Below are 17,337 nucleotides of genomic sequence, written 5' to 3' on the forward strand. Positions count from 1 at the left end.
TCCATTCTTCCCGCGTGTGGTTGGATGCCGGATGCCACGGAATGCACCCAACATTTAACAGAAAAGAAACCAGAGCAAATCAACCTGTATTTGCTTGACCGATGTAGTTAGTTTTGCTGGTACCTTCTGCCTGGGCCGTAGTTTTCATCCGATGTCTGTCCGTGCAGCAGGGACCGTGCCTCTCCTTATTGACCTTTCTCGGTCACCTGGCATTTTTGTGTGAAAAGCTGTCAGAAGGGGGATGTGATGTGCAGAGGGACTTGATAAAGTTGATTTTCAGAACTTTATTTGAAGTGTCACACGCTGATCATGCTCTCGGGACTTTGTTTTTCAGAGTCAGGGTGAGCGTCTTCTTTCTAGAGAGGCACCCGAGGAGCTGAAGCAGCAGCCCCTGGCCCTTGGGTATTTCGTGTCAACTGCCAAAGCGGAGAATCTCCCCCAGTGGTTTTGGTCATCATGTCCCCAGGCTCAGAACCAGTGCCCCCTCTTCCTAAAGGTTGGTTTGGTGTCATATTTGAATTTTCGGGGGAGGAGTGACTTCTGCTGAAATTGTCTCAGTCACCACAGTCTCACCGTGTCCCCTGCTTTCTTTCACATCTACTTATACTCTGAGGACATTTTCATTACAGTTACAGGGGGGGAGCAGGATTTAGGAGAGAAACCTGAAACCGCATCACAAGGGAAGCAATCACGTTAACCCAAGGAGGAGACTTTGTGGGGCCCTCAGGGCACATGTCGGGTGGATACGTGGTCGTATGTAACAGTCTTTCTCCCAGGTCCACAGTGCATTGCCACCGGTGAAGTTAAGCTTGGGTGGATGTGATCATTGTGGGCTGAACTCTCCCCCTTTGCCCCCCCTCCCCCACAAGCTTCAGCTTTCTTCATTAGAGTAGGGCAAGAGGCAGCTAAATTTACATTTATTTACACATGCTCCTTCCTGTATGTGTCTTAGAACCTTTTAATGCAAATTAAGGGTTAAAATAAAAGATCTCCTCCTTCCAGTTTGGATGAAAGAACCTGGAATGAAATCCATGTCTCAACCACAGATTGGCAAAAGGCCTAAAGTTTGACAACATGCTCCATTGGCAGAACTGTGGAGAGATGGCCCTGGTGCCAGTAGGACAGCCAAGTGATACAGCCCCACACATTTCCCTTTTGATGCAGCGAGGCCACCTCTGGAAATCTATTCAGAAGAAACTGACAAAACCAAAAAACGATAAATGTAAAAGATTAGAAACACCGGAACTGGCCGAATGAACCAGTGTATCCATTCAGTGGAGTGTTAGTTATCCATAACAGAGTGAGGATGATTAGAATACAATCATTCTGTGGAGTGTAGGTTACCTTGTAGTAATTGATAAAGTGTGTGCAGACACACACACACACACACACACACACACACACACACACACACCTACTTGTATTTTCTAAAAGGAATAACGGAAGGTTAAACCAAAAACAATTGAAGCAGTTTCTTTCAACTAATGGCTGTAACATATTATTATGAAATCAAGGAAGTTCTACGACATAAGTCGGTGTCGTCTTTATTTTGAATTAGACTTGTCACTGTGAACCTAGATTTATTTTCTCCTCTTAGGAAAGATACACATATTTTTTAGCTTGGTCTACTGAGAAAGCTTACGAGCAGCGACAGGATCAGTAAACAGTGCTCTTGCTGCACTTGTGGTTCTGAAATACCATTTATCATTCAAGAGAACCGGAGTTCCTTTGAAGAATGGACTGACGTGTGGGTCTGAAGTAAGAAGGATTCAAGATGAACCTAGGATATATGGTCACACCTAAAAGCAGGGAAGTTATTTAAGATCATTAGAGTTACTTCAAAGGGCCCGCCAGCTGGAGGGTTCCCATTGCCCAAGGATGGGACGATTTGAACATAAAAAAGAACAATGGTAGCAGTAGATCGAAGCAAATCCAAGGGTTCGTGCTGAAAACCAGAACATTTTAGCCACCCTTTGAAGCTACTGGAACAACAGTTCATTAATCTGAAACCTAAAAAATAAAGAAGCATGTATATTAGCTGTCCTCAACACACTGCCTGTCTCAGTTATTTCATAACGTGTGCTAAAGCCATGATGGCGGGTGGGGCGTGCCGGGAACGTGCCGACGGCAGCAATGAGCCGAGCTGCACGTGGGGCGGCGCACGTTCACGCCTCTCGAGGTGAGGCATAGGGAGCACGTAGCGCCAGCCACGAAGTGTGCTTGCACCCCGCGCCCTCCCCGCCCCCCAGAAGGATCTGAGCCGAATTGAGCCTCTAGCTCTATCCACTTATGGGAAGTCAGGATGGAAGAACGTGTTACACAACCACCACAAGGGCAGAGTCGGCCGTATCCAGGCCGCGGAGATGGTGGGGCCTTTTACAGATGAAGACCTGAAGAGGCACGTTATCGAATCATTTGTGACGCACGGGTATTTGCAAAGCTAGCTTTTTTTTCCACCTCCAGGGTGTGGAGTTCTTTGGGATCACATCAGGGTTACCGAGAGCTTAAAACTGAGGCTCCTGGGAGCCGAGAGGCCGGGAAGGTAACCATGTTTGTTCTCTTGCCAGGCTTCGCTGCACCACCACATTTCTGTAGCACAGACGGATGAACTTCTCCCTGCCAGGAATTCTCAGCGGGTTCCCCATCCTCTTGACTCCAAAACCACATCTGACGTTCTAAGGTAGATTGTTTTAAGGCATAATAGCAGTTACAGCTTGCTATAGTCTTCCTTTAGTTTTGTTTTTCCAAGGTGTTTACTTAAAGTGTGGAAAAGGCGCTGCCTTTTGTGCAGCAGAGTACCGTCTGAGCAGCCAGGGAGAGCTGCGTGCAAAACCCCGCATACGAGTGCAGGTCAGGGAGACTGGTATTCTTGGTTTCGTTTGACGCGTGTGTGCACGTACAGTGGCCCGTGCTTCCTGTGTAAAGGAGACGTTTTATGGTGATGAAAATAGATCAGAATTAGGGGTGGGTGGTTAGAAGACAGAGCCTGGGACATAAAGCACTTGGCTTTGAAAGCATTTTTTACTCCCCCTGACATAGATTATATAAATAACATTAGAGCATGAATTCCACAGTTGGGAAATGTCTCCCAGAAGCGTATGCTAATTCTCTCGCACTTTAACAGACCATGAGCATTCTCCATGTACCTTGAGGAAGTCTGCAAGCGTCTTCTAGTGTTCGCTAATAACTCTTAAATGATTTAGAAGTTATAGTTAAGCGAGGATCCAGTCAACATGATTTTTCAGGCTTTCAGGGTCTGTAGTGCAGCACTGTCCAGTAGAACCGTGATGTGAGCTGCATATCTAATTCAGTTGTTTTTAGTAGCAACATCAAAATAATAAAATAAATGGATGAGGTTAATTTCAAAAATAAATTTATCAGCTTCATCAAAGATACATCAAAGTAATATCAAGTATACGAAAAGCAGTATCATTTCAGTAGTTGACCCACATGAAAATATTCATGAGCCATCTCGCCTGCTTTTTTAAAAGACCAGTTCCTTGAAATCCAGCACCTCTTTTTGACGTACAGCGTATCCGAATCCACTTGTGGCCGTGGCTGCCATACTGGACAGTGTGGGTCTAGGCGAGGTGGGTACGGGGGGAAAAGAACCACGAGGAAACCCGGGGGCAAGCGAAAGACTGACGTACATGGAGCCTCGTCCTGCTGACTCGTGGAACGTTAAAACGTAAAAGCACTGCTGTGGCCCGTGGCCCTGACCTGTGTGCTCTCTCCGGCAGGTTCGTTTTGGAGCAGTACAACGCTCTGTCCTGGCTCACGTGCAATCCGGCCACCCAGGACCGCACCTCCTGCCTTCCCGTCCACTTTGTGGTGCTCACTCAGTTGTACAACGCCATCATGAACATACTTTAATTGGAGAAGCACTTGTTCTCCCTGGCTCGGTTCCTCCTCCCTGCAGCCTGAGTCCAAGGAACCTGCTACACTCTGCACGTGCCCCACACGCTCTTCTTGAGACACCGCTCTCCACAGTCCTGCACTGTGACTACTCCTCGGCAGGCACATGTCATTTCTGCAGTGTTCATTACCAGAGTGATGCATTGACACTTCTCTCACGGACCTGGAAACTTCCATAAGCGGTGACTTCTAGCCAGTGTTCTGGTGTGTGCAGCCCCAAACCACGGGTCCACAGGAAGTTGTTGTTGGTGGTGGTGGTTTTTAAGAGGGCAACAGAAGAGACAGTATCCTTTTGCACAAGAGTCTGTGTTTCCAGTCTCCGTTTAAGAACAAGGGCAGTTTAGCCCTTTTGGATGAAATCCTCTAGTTACTGGTGTATGGCCTGTGGGTTACCTGAACTCCATCATCTGGAACTTTTTAAAAATAAGAACCAGCTCAAGTATATGATTTCATAATGGGGTTTCTGTCTCCCTAGTGGTCCCATCTAGGTTGGCATGAATGCTTTGGTCGACTTCATACCTGTGTGTAGATACAAAAGGTCTGGAGACATCTTCATTTTGTTTATTTATTTTTAAGTTGTTTTGTCATATGTTTTTTTGTGACTTTTACTTTTTTTAAGTCATGAGGACCAGGTACAGTAGCTGAAACCCAACTCAGACCCACCATAGGATTCTTTGACTACATACCTCTGTCCTAGAAGCCGGAAAAGGAGTGAAAACAGATTGGGGAGACATGCCTGAAAAGTAATATATTCAAAACCACCCAGCAGTAGGCTTTATTAAGAACAAACTGGGTAAAACATTCTGCCATGTTTCTTATTAAAAGCGGCCAGCGTTTCACGAAGGATAACATTTTTGTACAGAAGGCAGTCAAGCTCCACCCAGAGCCGTGGAGCCAAGTACCTTCATTAGTTTTATACAGTCACAACGGAAATATATTTTCTAGCGAATTCTTATTGAAAGCCAGGTCTCTCCTCTCATTAGATCAAAAGGGACTCATGTACATATCATAATTGAAAGTGTTTGCTCATAAAATCAGTTACAAATATGGTGACTTTTTTCTGGACCATAGGAATATTATTTCAAAGAAATATTACAACTTAACCATTAAATTAGTACTTGAAGTTGAGCCTTTGTGGTGGGACTTTTTAAAAAAAAAAAAAAATGCCTTTTTAAAGCATTAATGGCTAATTGAAGTATTTTATGACTCCTCATTCCAGGCCCAAGAGGGTTGTCTTTAAGACCCCGTTTCTGACCCTGACGTCGCAGCGCGTTTCTGTCTGAGGGCAGTGGGCGCGGGCTTGCCTCCCGCAAGCCGCGCTGGTCAGGCTGTCGAGCTCTAGTCATCTGTGGAGAGAGAATCATGCAAATTTTAAAGTTCTTCCAAGAGACTTCCATATCCTGGTTATTAACAAAAAAAAAAAAAAAAGAAAAAAAAAAAGAAAAAGAAAAAAAAAGAAAATGTAATAACTGATATGATTTTGTAAAAGTATTTTTCTTGAAATAATCTAACGTTTAAAACATTATATTAAAAAAAAAGTTGTGTGGTGGGAATATGTAAGCAGAGAAATAACTTGTAAATGGATAATTTTATTCTCTGTTACCACCAGTTGGGGGTGGGGGTGACTTTCGCAATGTATAGGTTAAAAAAATCTGATATATCAAACCATTTGTATCTAATGTGTACAGTGTAAAATTGACTTTAAAAATATTGCAGTGCTATTTTTTCTTAATCAGAAAGGAAAATTCTCAAGGCCTTTTGAAGAGCATAGATGATGAAGATTGTAAACTTGTATAAAATTATCTTGGTGAGAAGACAAATTGTAAAGTAGATATTTGTAATCTTTTACCACTTTGGGGTTGCTTTTTTTTCCCAGAATTCATCAGAACTTTGAATTTTTTTTTTTTTTTTAATATGGGCTGTTTTTAATGCAGGGGCTTTTCTTCCCTAGAAACCCAATTCTAAGCAAAAAAAGAAAAAAAAAACACAAAAAACAAAAAAAACCCCTACAAAAATTAAAAAAAAAAAAAAAGGCAGCAAAGGGTAGTTTTCATCTGGTGTCTTTTATTTAAGTTTTTTAAGTTAAGAAAAGCTGGTGACATATTTATACGTTTTTGTGCAAAAATAAATGAATGGCAATAGATTTTAAAAAATCTTATTATGTACTTCTGTGTGAAAAAGTCTGTATAATATTTCCCTTAAATATGCATTATTTTACTTGTGAGTTTTTTACTGAATTAATCTGAAATGTACAAGCCCTGGATTTGCTACAGAGTGAGAAGTTATTTTATTTTTTTTTTTATTTTTAATTTTGGAAATTCTGCAGAAATCAGAACTCTTACCATGGTTTGAACTAAAAGGGGGAAATGGGGAGGGGAGAGGGGCGGGGTTGTCCAGCATGCTTGTATGTATATTTCAGAACCTTTTTTAAATGTAAAAGCTGTACATTTCTGGGAAGTTCTGAATTTCTTTGGTTTCCTTTTTTCCTTCAAGCATTTTGCAGTGAGCTTCTTTTATATATAGCAAACAATTTGAAAGAATACAAAAATATGTGAAGTTCATTTAAAACCACAGTATCGCGCTGGGACAGTACACTAAGAGACTTTGATAAAAAGAAACAATACTAAAAGGCCTCCATTTTAAATGTCATTCATATATACCTTGTGAATGAGAGCTATATACTTTTACACACTTTTTTAGAGGAATAAATTATTGAATTACTGAAATTTGAGTGGCTTTTTTCCCCTCCCATCCTGCCTTTGTAACAGAATCATCTAAGCCTGTTCAAAAGGTGCATGTATAATGGATTGAATAGTCCTTGGCTAGTAGCCGGGCTCTACCTTCCAGAGTAACACGGGCATAGACTTTTACTGCCCTAATCACCCTCACCAGCAACTGTTCTCAGATTGTATTCTCATTCTCATGCTCCAAGGTACAGCTGCATTCCTAGAGCAGTGCTTAGAGACTATGCATGCACGCGCGCGCACGCACACACACACACACACACACACCATTGAATTAGGAGCCCTTGTGTTTAGTTCTTTAACTGTTTCGAATAGATCAGATCTGTGTCTCCCAGCTCTAAGATTGTAGTCAATCCTAGAAGACATTACAAGTCTGTTTTCTACTTCCTTTCTCTTCATGGTCTGGGTCAGTTTCTTTTTGATGTGCCTTAGAAATAACAGATCTCTCCTTGTTCTCTGCCCCATTTATAGGCTGGTGAGAGTAGTGTGCCATTGAACACCCCGGGTACAAGCAGGGCTCTGGTGGACCATGCGGCAGCCACCGTGGTATTCCCCTGGGGTCCATCCAGTAGGAAAAACCTGCGTGCTCTTAGGAGCAGAATCTCGTGCTAAAACGGTGAACCCCAGGACTTGGCAGAACTTACAGAGTTTGGATAAACCGAAACCTTGCTTTTAATCTTCTTCCATTTAGAGATATACACATTGTTCTGAATTTAATGTTGTCCGAATGTAGAGGTAAAGCTGTTGACATTACTCGGCCTCAGGTATTTTATCTGCAGATAAGGGACAAGGCTGAGTCTCTGAGAAATGCTTCGCAAACGCAACGCCGTGACCATGTCATTATAGTTGTACCATCGAAGACGGCGAAAAGCGAGGCCACAGTTCAGTTAGAAGACCATTTTGATGTCTGTCTCGTCAGTCACCAGCCACAGCGCTGTAAGGCTGCTTGCCACAAAAGCATTAAACAACTACACACTTCCTGCATCCGTTGTAATCAGGCTAGGCCCCTTAATCATCAGAATTAGATGGTGTTTCTTCAGGTGTTCATTAGTTCAGATACTTAGCTCATACATCGGATGGGACTTTATCCAACAGTTTGGGGAGGTGGTTTTCATAACCACTAGCTGTACCAATTTGGCGACAGTAGCTAAACCTCTTTGAGGCAGAAAAGTTATTTCTCAAATGCATCTAGACATTTTGCACATCAGCTGTAGATAAATCTGACCAGGCGCTCAAGAACCGTCAGCCTCCAGCCGTTTGCTCCGCTCGGATTCCATACAACGCCAGCCCCTTCACCCCCTCCGGTGATGCCATGGCGTCGTTTTAATGTTCTCGATGTTCAGGAAGTTGCGGGACAAGGAATTTGTTCCCAACTGTTAACAAAGAGCCAAAAGAATTTTTTTGTAAAAATTGCAGTTTGTCAATGGAAGTTTTTTAAAAGATTTCTCAGAAGACTCAACTCCAAAGCAGGAGCCACATACTGGAAACTGTCCTTGGTACTGGTCATTCACCCAACACAAGCCCTTACACAGCGAACATTTTTTTTTCACTTTTGAATTCACTACATGCTCAAATCCTGCCAAGATGCGATTTTAATGTATCACCATGTTATCTTGGTGTTAAATGACTCGCTTCTTTATATCCCCTTGACAAAAAGGTCACTTTGACAGTAATTATTTCATGTTATTAATACCTAATGAGACACCATTAGAAAATCCTGTTGTGCCAGGTAAATTGTAAGGTTGTAATGATTGCCCTGGGCATCTTATTCTACTTGGAACCAGATTTACCGGTCTTCCGCTCCTTCGCTTGAAAATTTCAGGTCAAGTTTAAAAAAGATTTGTTAACACTTACTGCTTCTGGCTAGAACTCTAAAGTAATGGAAAGAAATAAATAAAGTATACTTCTATATATATATATATATATGAATAATTACTGTCAAATTATATATATATATATGTAAAATATATATGTGTATATATATATATATATATAAAGTGATGGTAAGAAATAAAAGTGGATGAGGAAGAAAGCTTACTCTCCAGGACAGAGTTTGGGTAAGACTAAAATAGTGATTTTTCTCTGTAAAGGTTATTTCCTCAATAAGCATTAGTTAGCAGGTGATAGGAAGGCACAGACAACGTGGGGGCCAGTGTTTTGTTGTTTTAACAGCAGGGAAGTGAAAAAAGCACATGTTTTATTAATCTGCTAAAAGCGGGCGTCTGGGCTGTTAACTCAAGGCTGTTCATTTACAGGTGGCAAAGCAAGTCTGTCCGAAGAGTGCTTACCATCGCGCAGTACTCAGAACAGGCAACCCATAGAAATGAGCACCTCTCAGTGTTTCCTGGCTATCGCTGCCTTCATTGCTTCACGGTCTCGTTAACAGATGAGGCATGTTGCAATCTGTTTTCATAAAGCCAGACGATATTCAGGAAGATTGGCCACGCCAGGGTGAAGAGTAAAGGGCTAATGCAAGAAATGTTTGCTCTGGGGGTAAATCAATTTGATTGAACATGTAAGATCATAATTGTTGGCTTATTTAATTTGAGCTTGAACATCTTCCAATAAGCATTTATAAGTTAGCTTCTCTTCTTTACATCTCCTTTGTTCACGTGGACGCCTTGATGTTCTTTATTTACATACATCGTTTACATAAATACCTTCCTGCCTGCTTCCTGAACACTTGTGTAAGTTTTCATTCTAGAAGAGTTAATGTTAAGATAGTTACATATATACGCACGTACCAATTTTTTTCCTGTTGATAGATCTCTTCAAAGCTGATGGAGGTTCTCTCCCTTGTCAGGTCTAGGGAAGTCAAGTCTGCTTCACAGGATGAACTGATGACCTTCTGGTCATTTTCTGGGACATGGGAGAGTTGACTTTACGTGACAAGTCTATTGGGCCTGATGTGGGCACCCAGGAAACATGAGCTGAACACAGACTGTTGAAAGAGTGGAATCCACCACAAAAATCAGAAATAATTTACAAGCAAATTCATCACATCTTGATGCCTTTATGGAGAGCAGAAAATATGCTTTTTATATATTAGAAGATACAGGAACTTCTTTTGTTGTTGTTGATTTAGGTTTTCTATTTCCTCTGTCAATTTTGGTAATTTGGATTTTCATAGGGAAAAAAATTGAGTTTTTCCAACGTATTCATATGCGGTTGCGCACAGTTTTTGGTAACATATGCTCCTTGCTTCTCGTTTCTGAAAATATTGATGCATTCTTTTTTCCCCTTGATTTATTTTCTGCAGTTCGCGGTTTTCTAGTTTTGTTTGATTTTTTTCCAAAGAAATAGCTCATGGATTTAACAATTGTGCTGTTTTTATCCTGGCTTTTATCTTGCAATTCCTTTTCCTAGTTTCCTTGAGGGTTTGTGTCATTTTCCTTGAATCTTAATTGCCTGCTTAGTTAATTTATTTTCGCTTTTGATGACACAGGCATTTATATAGCTTCCTCAAGTTACACACTGAAGTCTTCATGTGTATGCATTTTTCTAGAGAGAAGGCCTGTTGCGTCACATTCTGGAGACTTCTGACCCTGACAGGGATAAAAATGACTGATCTGGGACTGTGTGAAAGCTGATTGCATCCTGCAGGTTTTAATATTTAATGTTTTCATTTTATTTTTAGACCCTTAGGTCTTCATTTCCTTTTTTTTTTTTTTTTTTTAAATAAAGGAAAGTTCCCTTTGGAATCAAAGTTTCTTGGACTCTAATTTCCTCTTACTACAATGTAATCTAGTAATGATTGGTTCTTGCAAACATCCTCTGGAAACTTCGAAACAAGGTGTGCCCTTAGTAGGCAGTGCTGTCCCATAGAAATATTAGGTGAGTCATACATGTAATTTTCTATTTTTGAGCAGCCACAGAAAAAAGGAAAAAGGTGAAAATAATTGTATTAATATATCTTACTTAACCTAATATATCCACATTCTTATATTTCAACATGAAATAATATAAAAATTGGCAATGAGATACTCAGCATTTTTATTTTCGCACCCAGTCTTCAAAATCTAGTATTTATCGTACTTTTATGGCACATCTAAATTTGGAAGCTAAATTTTCAATGGTTAAAATAAAAATGTGGTTCCGTACAACAAAGTTGCATTTAACAGAAAAACTATTTTATGCTGCATTCCTTTTTATTAAATCTTAATTGAATTTTAATTAAAGTCCATTAAAATTTAAAAATTAGTTCCTCAGCCACGCTTACCACATTTCAGAGTATTGGCCACACAGCCTTCCTATTGGAAGTGTGGCGTGAGGGCATAAGGTTTGAAACCAATTAATCCTATCCAGGGTGTATTTTCTGTAGCTCCTACGCCCCAGTCAAGTCCTCAGGCTCTGTCCTAGGCGGGTAGTAGGAGTTAAAGTTTCTCCCTGCGATATTGGGCTGTCCTTTTTTCTTTTGGTACTGCATTATTGGTGCATAAAAGTTTATGATGTATTTTGTTATGTGCTTTATTTCTGTATCGTGACCCTTCGTAATTGCTTTAAATTATCCTTTGATATTAATATTACCCCTCCTGTTTCCATTTAGTAGAATCCTGGTGTTAAATCTTTGACCAACCTTTTATTTTGAACCTTTGTCATTTTGTGTTAGGTGTTCTTCATACATGTTGTTGCATTTTATTTCTTAACAATAATTTCATTTCAATCGGGTGGTTTTTACCACTTGCATTTTCTGTTCTGTGTTACACTTGTCAGCCAATTTTTATGAAAATATACATATTTATTTGCTTTTACTTTTTAGTTTTGCCTTTTTGTGTATGGACTCTGCTGTTTGCTTTGATCTCGCAAAACATTTTGGAAAGAAACCTTCCTTCTTGAATTCTATTAGTGGTACCTTAAAACAGCCCACAAACATTCACAGTGCTCGTACTCCCTACGTTCTCACTGAAAAAAAAAAAACAAAAAACCACTCACGTCTTCTCCACCATCCCACCTCCATCTACCCCCACTGCCAAGGGCGTGTGGCGTCTTGGGGCAGTGAGCGGAGCTCCCAGGCCAGGCTGGGCGGCCAAGCCCGTTCCCTTCTTCAACTCGGGGCTGTTTCTAGATTCCACTCCCGTCCAGTCCCCATCAGCTTGCCTCCGTCACGGGGCGCGTGTCCCGCCATCATGTTGGCTCCTCACCCGCTGGCTATTCTCTGAGAAGTCCAATCCCAAGTTCTCCAGGAGCCGGTGAGCATTCGGATTCCCAGGCAACTCCGCTCCAGGCGTCAGTGGACTGCACTTTGCAAGATACTTGTCCAGTTCAACTTCTACTAGGCTAACATGGGCAGGCGGGCGTTGGTAATTCGTACCTTAGTACAGTCAATCGCCATGGCCATGTTAAAACCCCGAATCTTTTCTCTCCCAGTACTTCTGTTTAGGTCAGCTCACCCTTCCCCCCAAAACTCCCAGATCTGTGGCCTCAGATTTCATATTTCCATCTACCTGCCTGGAAGTCCACGGTCACGATAGGCATGGCACTGGTTCATCCCTCCTACAAGCTCCGTTCCCCCCCCCCCCCCCGCCCTGAAATCCATGCCATCATGGACTTCTCTCCTTCCCCTCCTCCCACCACCCCCCATGTCCTGTCACTCGCTGACTCTACACTCTCAAAGTCGTCAGGCCTCCTTGGGGCTGGGCGTTGGGGCACCACAAGAGACAGGACCTCACGCGGCTCATAGTGGTGAGACATCCAGGGCAGAGAACACACAGCTACGACACGGAGTGGGGGCCACCGCAGCGGGGTAAGTGCAGTGTGCTTTCCCGTCGGGCAAAGCTGCCTGAAGTGACCTTGTGGGCGGCGGTGGGGGTGGGGTATGTCCCAGGGAGGGGATCGCAAGGGGGCAGGAGTGAAAGGGGGCAGGTGCAAACACATGCCAAGGTGTAGGGAATGTGTAGGCCAGACTCAAGACTTAAGACTCTTCTGAGGAACATGGGAACTAAGTTTTAAGTAAGTTACACACTGCAGCTGATTGGCCTTCTAGAACCATTACTGTGGGATGGAGAGCGGGTAGCTGTGGAGTAAGGGCAGTGGGGGCCCACGCCCCACCATGGGCAGCGAGGAGGGGCAGGGGGTGCCGGGCTCAAGGGCTGTTGAGAAATAGGATCGGCAGCACTTGAGGAAGGTGCGGGGTGTGAGGGGGCCTCCCGGGCGACGACGGTTCCCAGCCTCAGCAGCCCGGAGGACGGCGACACACCGGCGGCAGGGACGGGGAGGCTACCGGGCCCCTGGGTGAGACCAGGCAGGGGCCGGACTGCCGCCTTGAGCGTGCCCTCCTGTCGCACCAAAGAAGAGGGTGCACGACCCAACGAAGGGCCCGGGGACCCAGACACTGTGTGAGAGCGTCTCAGGCGGCTTTGTTTCCTCGTGAAGGGAGAGCGGAGCGCGTGCCCCGGGTGCGGGGGCAGGGGGTCTCAGGAGGGCGAGACAAGGACAAGGACCCGGTGAACGGGCCCCAGACCGGGAATCTACAAGGGTGCATCTCCCTCCCCGCCCCGATGGGGAGAGAGCAGGCCGTTCGCGGGCCTTGTGTTCCCTCCGCACCAGTTTGGGGCCACCGGAGTGGACACCAAGAGCGAGGCCCCGGCTCTAGGGCTGGAAATGCACACCCGGCCCTCTCCCTGCAGCTCAGAATCGTCTGTCAGGCGCTCCCTGCGTGTGGCTCTGGGGGGGCCTCGCACCTCCGGGGAGGCCAGGTGGAGGACCTCACGGGCGAGGGCAAGGGTGAGAGCACGTGGCCAAGGAGTGGGGTAGTGGGCGGGTGGGAGAGGGTCGAGCCCCATCTTTCTGCTTCCATTCCAGCTCCCGCTGAGCCCGTCCTCACAAACAGAGACGGTCCTCTGCCCTCACTGTTCTGCAGATGCCATTTAGGAACCGAGACGGAGGCGGGGGCGCCTGGGTGGCTCAGTCAGTCAAGCGTCTGACCCGTGATTTCAGCTCAGGTCATGATCTCATGGTCCGTGAGATCGAGCCCCGCGTCGGGCTCTGCGCTGACGGCACGGAGCCTGCTTGGGATTCCCTCTCTCTCTCTCTCTCTCTCTCTCTCTTTCTCTCTCTCTCTCGCCCTCAAAATAAATAAACTTTAGAGAAACCGAGATGGAGGTCGGGGAACACGGTGGAACTGGTTTACAGCTCCAAGAACTGTCACTCTGTGCCACGTCACCTCAGGTAGGCACGGATTTGGGACCGGTCCAGGACCCTCACCACGCTCACATGACTCCGGTGGCCCGGGGCCGCCCCCCGCGATCCCGGCTGGCTTCCCTGGCCCTCTTGGGACCCCGGGCAGGCCAGCGTTGCCACCATCATGGCACAGACCACACTGTGCTACCAGTTGCCCGCTTCCCCCATGGGCCCTGCCTACCGGGCACACGGCACACGTTGGATGAGCGAGCTGACTCGCGAGCCACGGCAGACGGGCCCCTTTCTGCTGTCTTACCTGCAAATTTTTCTAGAACCTTCTAAACACGAAAGAGAAGGTCTGTTTGGTCCAAGTCCCCTCCCTAGCATCTCTAGAACATCAGTTTTGAGCCCAGATCTGCCTTCAACGCGCCCCGGTTCAAATCCGGCCTCCCCCATTGCTCACTCTGTGCCCGATTCCCCGTCAGCAAAATGGAGACGCCCACTGGCACGCCCCCCGCTACTTGGTAGGAAGATTAAGTGGCCCGACACACACGTGGTGAGTTACTCTGTGGCACGCGGCAGGCCCCCCATAAATGTCAGTTCTTGTCGGTTTTTTTTTTCCAGAAGGGTCACAGGCGTTTCGGACACGGATGAGGTGGAATCGCTGATAACTCCCCTCAACCTGTGTCTACTTTCCCAAACCTCTCTCCTCTCAGAGGCCCAAGTCCAGGCCAACAATCTCAGCGTCGCTCACTCTCTCTCTCCCACCCTCTGCGTCTGACCCATTGGTTTCCATTCTGTGACCCCACCTTCAAAATGAATCCAGACCCTAGAAGTTCTTTGCACCACCACTGCACCCCCCCCCCCCACCGACTCCCTCCGTTGAGGAAGCCAAGTTCTCGAGAGCTCACGGGACCCACCGTGGGTGCCTTCTCATCCCCCCTGAGCTCTGTGCGTTCTGTTCTGCTTCCGCAGCCAATTCTCCGACGGTTGACCCCGTGCCTCCTCTGTGTGTGCCCCACCACCCTGGGAACGAAGTCCAAACTACAGCCTACACAGCCGGACGTGCCCGGGCCCCTGTGCGCCTCTCCCCTGCCGCATTCCAGCTACACTGGCCTTCTCACCCCTGACCCACCAGCCAGCCGCCCCCAAGCCCTCGTGCATCCTCGTCGTGCTTCCTTTGTACATCACCTCTCCTACTGGTAGGTAAGTTCCATGAAGGTGGGGACCGTACCCCCAACGACAGATCATCACCTTCCATCTATGGAAGAAGGCCCAGAAATATTTTGCCAACTTTCAGTTCTGAAATAATTTTAGACAAGTTGCAAAAGCATCCGCTTCTCCCCTCTTGTTATAGCCGCCGGCATAAGCTCGGAACAGGTGGCAGAACTAAGAAGCCAGCATTGGTACGTCACCCCTGACCGAGCTCCAGACCTCCCTCAGAGGGCACGCGCTCTCCACCCAGGTCCTCTTCCTGGTCCACGATCCGGGGCAAGATCCCAGATTGCATGGCTCAGTATGTCCCCGTCGCCTGCTCTGATCTGTGAGAGTTTCTCAGTCCTGTTTTGTGACCTCGAGACTTTTGAAGCTGATACCGGGAGCACCAGCTTACTCCCTTTTTTCAGGCGTGTCCCTCCTTCTGGGCTGGTCTGAGGCTTTCTCATCGTTAGGTTGAGGTTATGCGTTTGGGGGCAAGAAGGCCATGGAACTGAGGTGTCCTTCTCAGTGCATCATGTCAGCGGTACGGGACGTCCCTCTGTCGCATTACAAGTGATGTTAACCTTGATTAAGGCCATGTCTTCTGGGTTTCTCCACTGTCAAGTTATGATCCCCCCCCCCCCCCCCCACCTTTGATACTTTGGATCCAGTTAAGTTCTACAAAATACCATACTTTTAGTATGTCCAAGATCGTCCACCAGGGGGCGACCTTCTCCGATGTATCTTTATGGGACCAAGCCCGAGGTTTCTAAAGCAAGAGGTCAAGGCTGTATGGGGCAGGTGAGGAGGGTTGCTCCAGCCCACTCCCCCAGGGGAGGCCTCGCATGGTTGCACAGCCCCCAGGGACAGACTCCTGGCTGGGCATCGGGGCCAGGTGTGTGTGGGGTTGGGTTTGGGAAGAGGGTGTTTAATGCTGTTCCTTCAACTGGTTAGAAATAAAGAAGCCAAAGCAAATGTCCTTCATTTCATCCCTCCTACCTCTTGCACAGACACCTTAGAAAAGGTCAGGTACAAGGGTGCCCGGGTGGCTCAGTCGGTTGGGCGTCCGACTTCAGCTCAGGTCATGATCTCACGGCTTGTGGGTTCGAGCCCTGCTTAGGGCTCTGGGCTGACAGCTCAGAGCCTGGAACCTGCTTTGGATTCTGTGTCTCCCTCTCTCTCTGCCCTTCCCTTGCTTAGGCTCTCTCTCTGTCTCTCTCTCAAGAATAAACATTTTTAAAGAAAAAGAAAAGAAAAGAAAAGGTAGGCAAGACCCCTGAGTATGAAACTGAGGTTTAGACTTGGCCCGACCCCAGGGCAGAGGGAATATCGTTCCTTTTTAATTAAACTTTAATTTAGTGGGATGTTTAAAATCAGTATAGACACTACCGTGGGGTACAAGAGAACTTTCTGGGGTGAGGGATATGTTTCTGTTTTGAGTTGGGATGATGTTCTATTTGGCAAAACCCAAGGAACTTTACCCTTCAAATAGGTGCTTTTAAAAATTTTAATAATTTTGATAAATACTTATTTGGTAATATGTATTTAATACATATTAAAAATTTAACAATTTTTGATAAAACGATCATTTAATTTTTAATTGTGGTCAAATACATACAAGGCAAAATGTTACCATCTTAAGATTTTTTTTTTTTTTTCAAGATTTTAGCCTGGAGCCAGACTCTGTTATTTTTTTTTTTTAAGTTTTTTCATTTATTTTGAGAGAGAGAAAGAGAGAAAGCATGGGCGGGGAGGGGCAGAGAGAGGGGAAGACAGAATCCCAAGCAGGCTCCACGTGGTCAGCACAGAGCCAGATGCGGACTCGAACTCACAAACCGTGAGGTCATGACCTGAGCCGAAACCAGAAGTTGGACGTTGAACCGACTGAGCCACCCAAGTGCCCCTTAAGCATTTTTTTTAATTTAAAAATATTATTGTATTACATTTATTTATTTTTGATAGAGACAGAGCACGAGTGGGGGAGGGGCAGAGAGAAAGAGGGAGACACAGAATCCGAAGCAGCATCCAGGCTCCGAGCTGTCGGCACAGAGCCCGACGCGGGGCTCGAACTCACGGACCGCGAGATCGTGACCTGAGCCGAAGTCGGACGCTCAGCCGACTGAGCCATCCAGGCGCCCCTTAAGCGATTTTAAGTCGTGTTCATGACATTCACATTTTGGTACGTCCGTCTCCAGAGCTGGTAACCTGACTCTCCGTACCCGCTGAACAACTCACCTCTCTCCTTCCCCGTCTGGCCTCTGGAAGGCGCCATTCTTCTTTCTGTCTCTGGACTGGACTCGCCAGTTACCTCGGACAAGTGGGATTGAAGGTACAGTCTTTGTGCTTTGACCAACCCGATTTT

General features: G+C 45.7%; 1 protein-coding gene across 3 annotated transcripts in view; it reads left to right on the top strand.

The window, feature by feature from the left end:
- Positions 1 to 6,641, top strand: part of MED13L (mediator complex subunit 13L) — a 305,493-nt gene extending 298,852 nt beyond the window's left edge. For all 3 annotated transcript variants that reach the window (XM_058691175.1, XM_058691176.1, XM_058691177.1), the window contains 3 exons: positions 335 to 496; positions 2,568 to 2,680; positions 3,741 to 6,641. In XM_058691175.1, the coding sequence (XP_058547158.1) occupies positions 335 to 496; positions 2,568 to 2,680; positions 3,741 to 3,873 (408 nt within the window). In that variant the 3' untranslated portion in view covers positions 3,874 to 6,641. The remainder of the gene's footprint in view (positions 1 to 334; positions 497 to 2,567; positions 2,681 to 3,740) is intronic.
- Positions 6,642 to 17,337: the final 10,696 nt, after the last annotated feature.

This window comes from Neofelis nebulosa, chromosome 11 (assembly GCF_028018385.1).
Source record: "Neofelis nebulosa isolate mNeoNeb1 chromosome 11, mNeoNeb1.pri, whole genome shotgun sequence".
NCBI classification, from domain to species: Eukaryota; Metazoa; Chordata; class Mammalia; order Carnivora; family Felidae; genus Neofelis; species Neofelis nebulosa.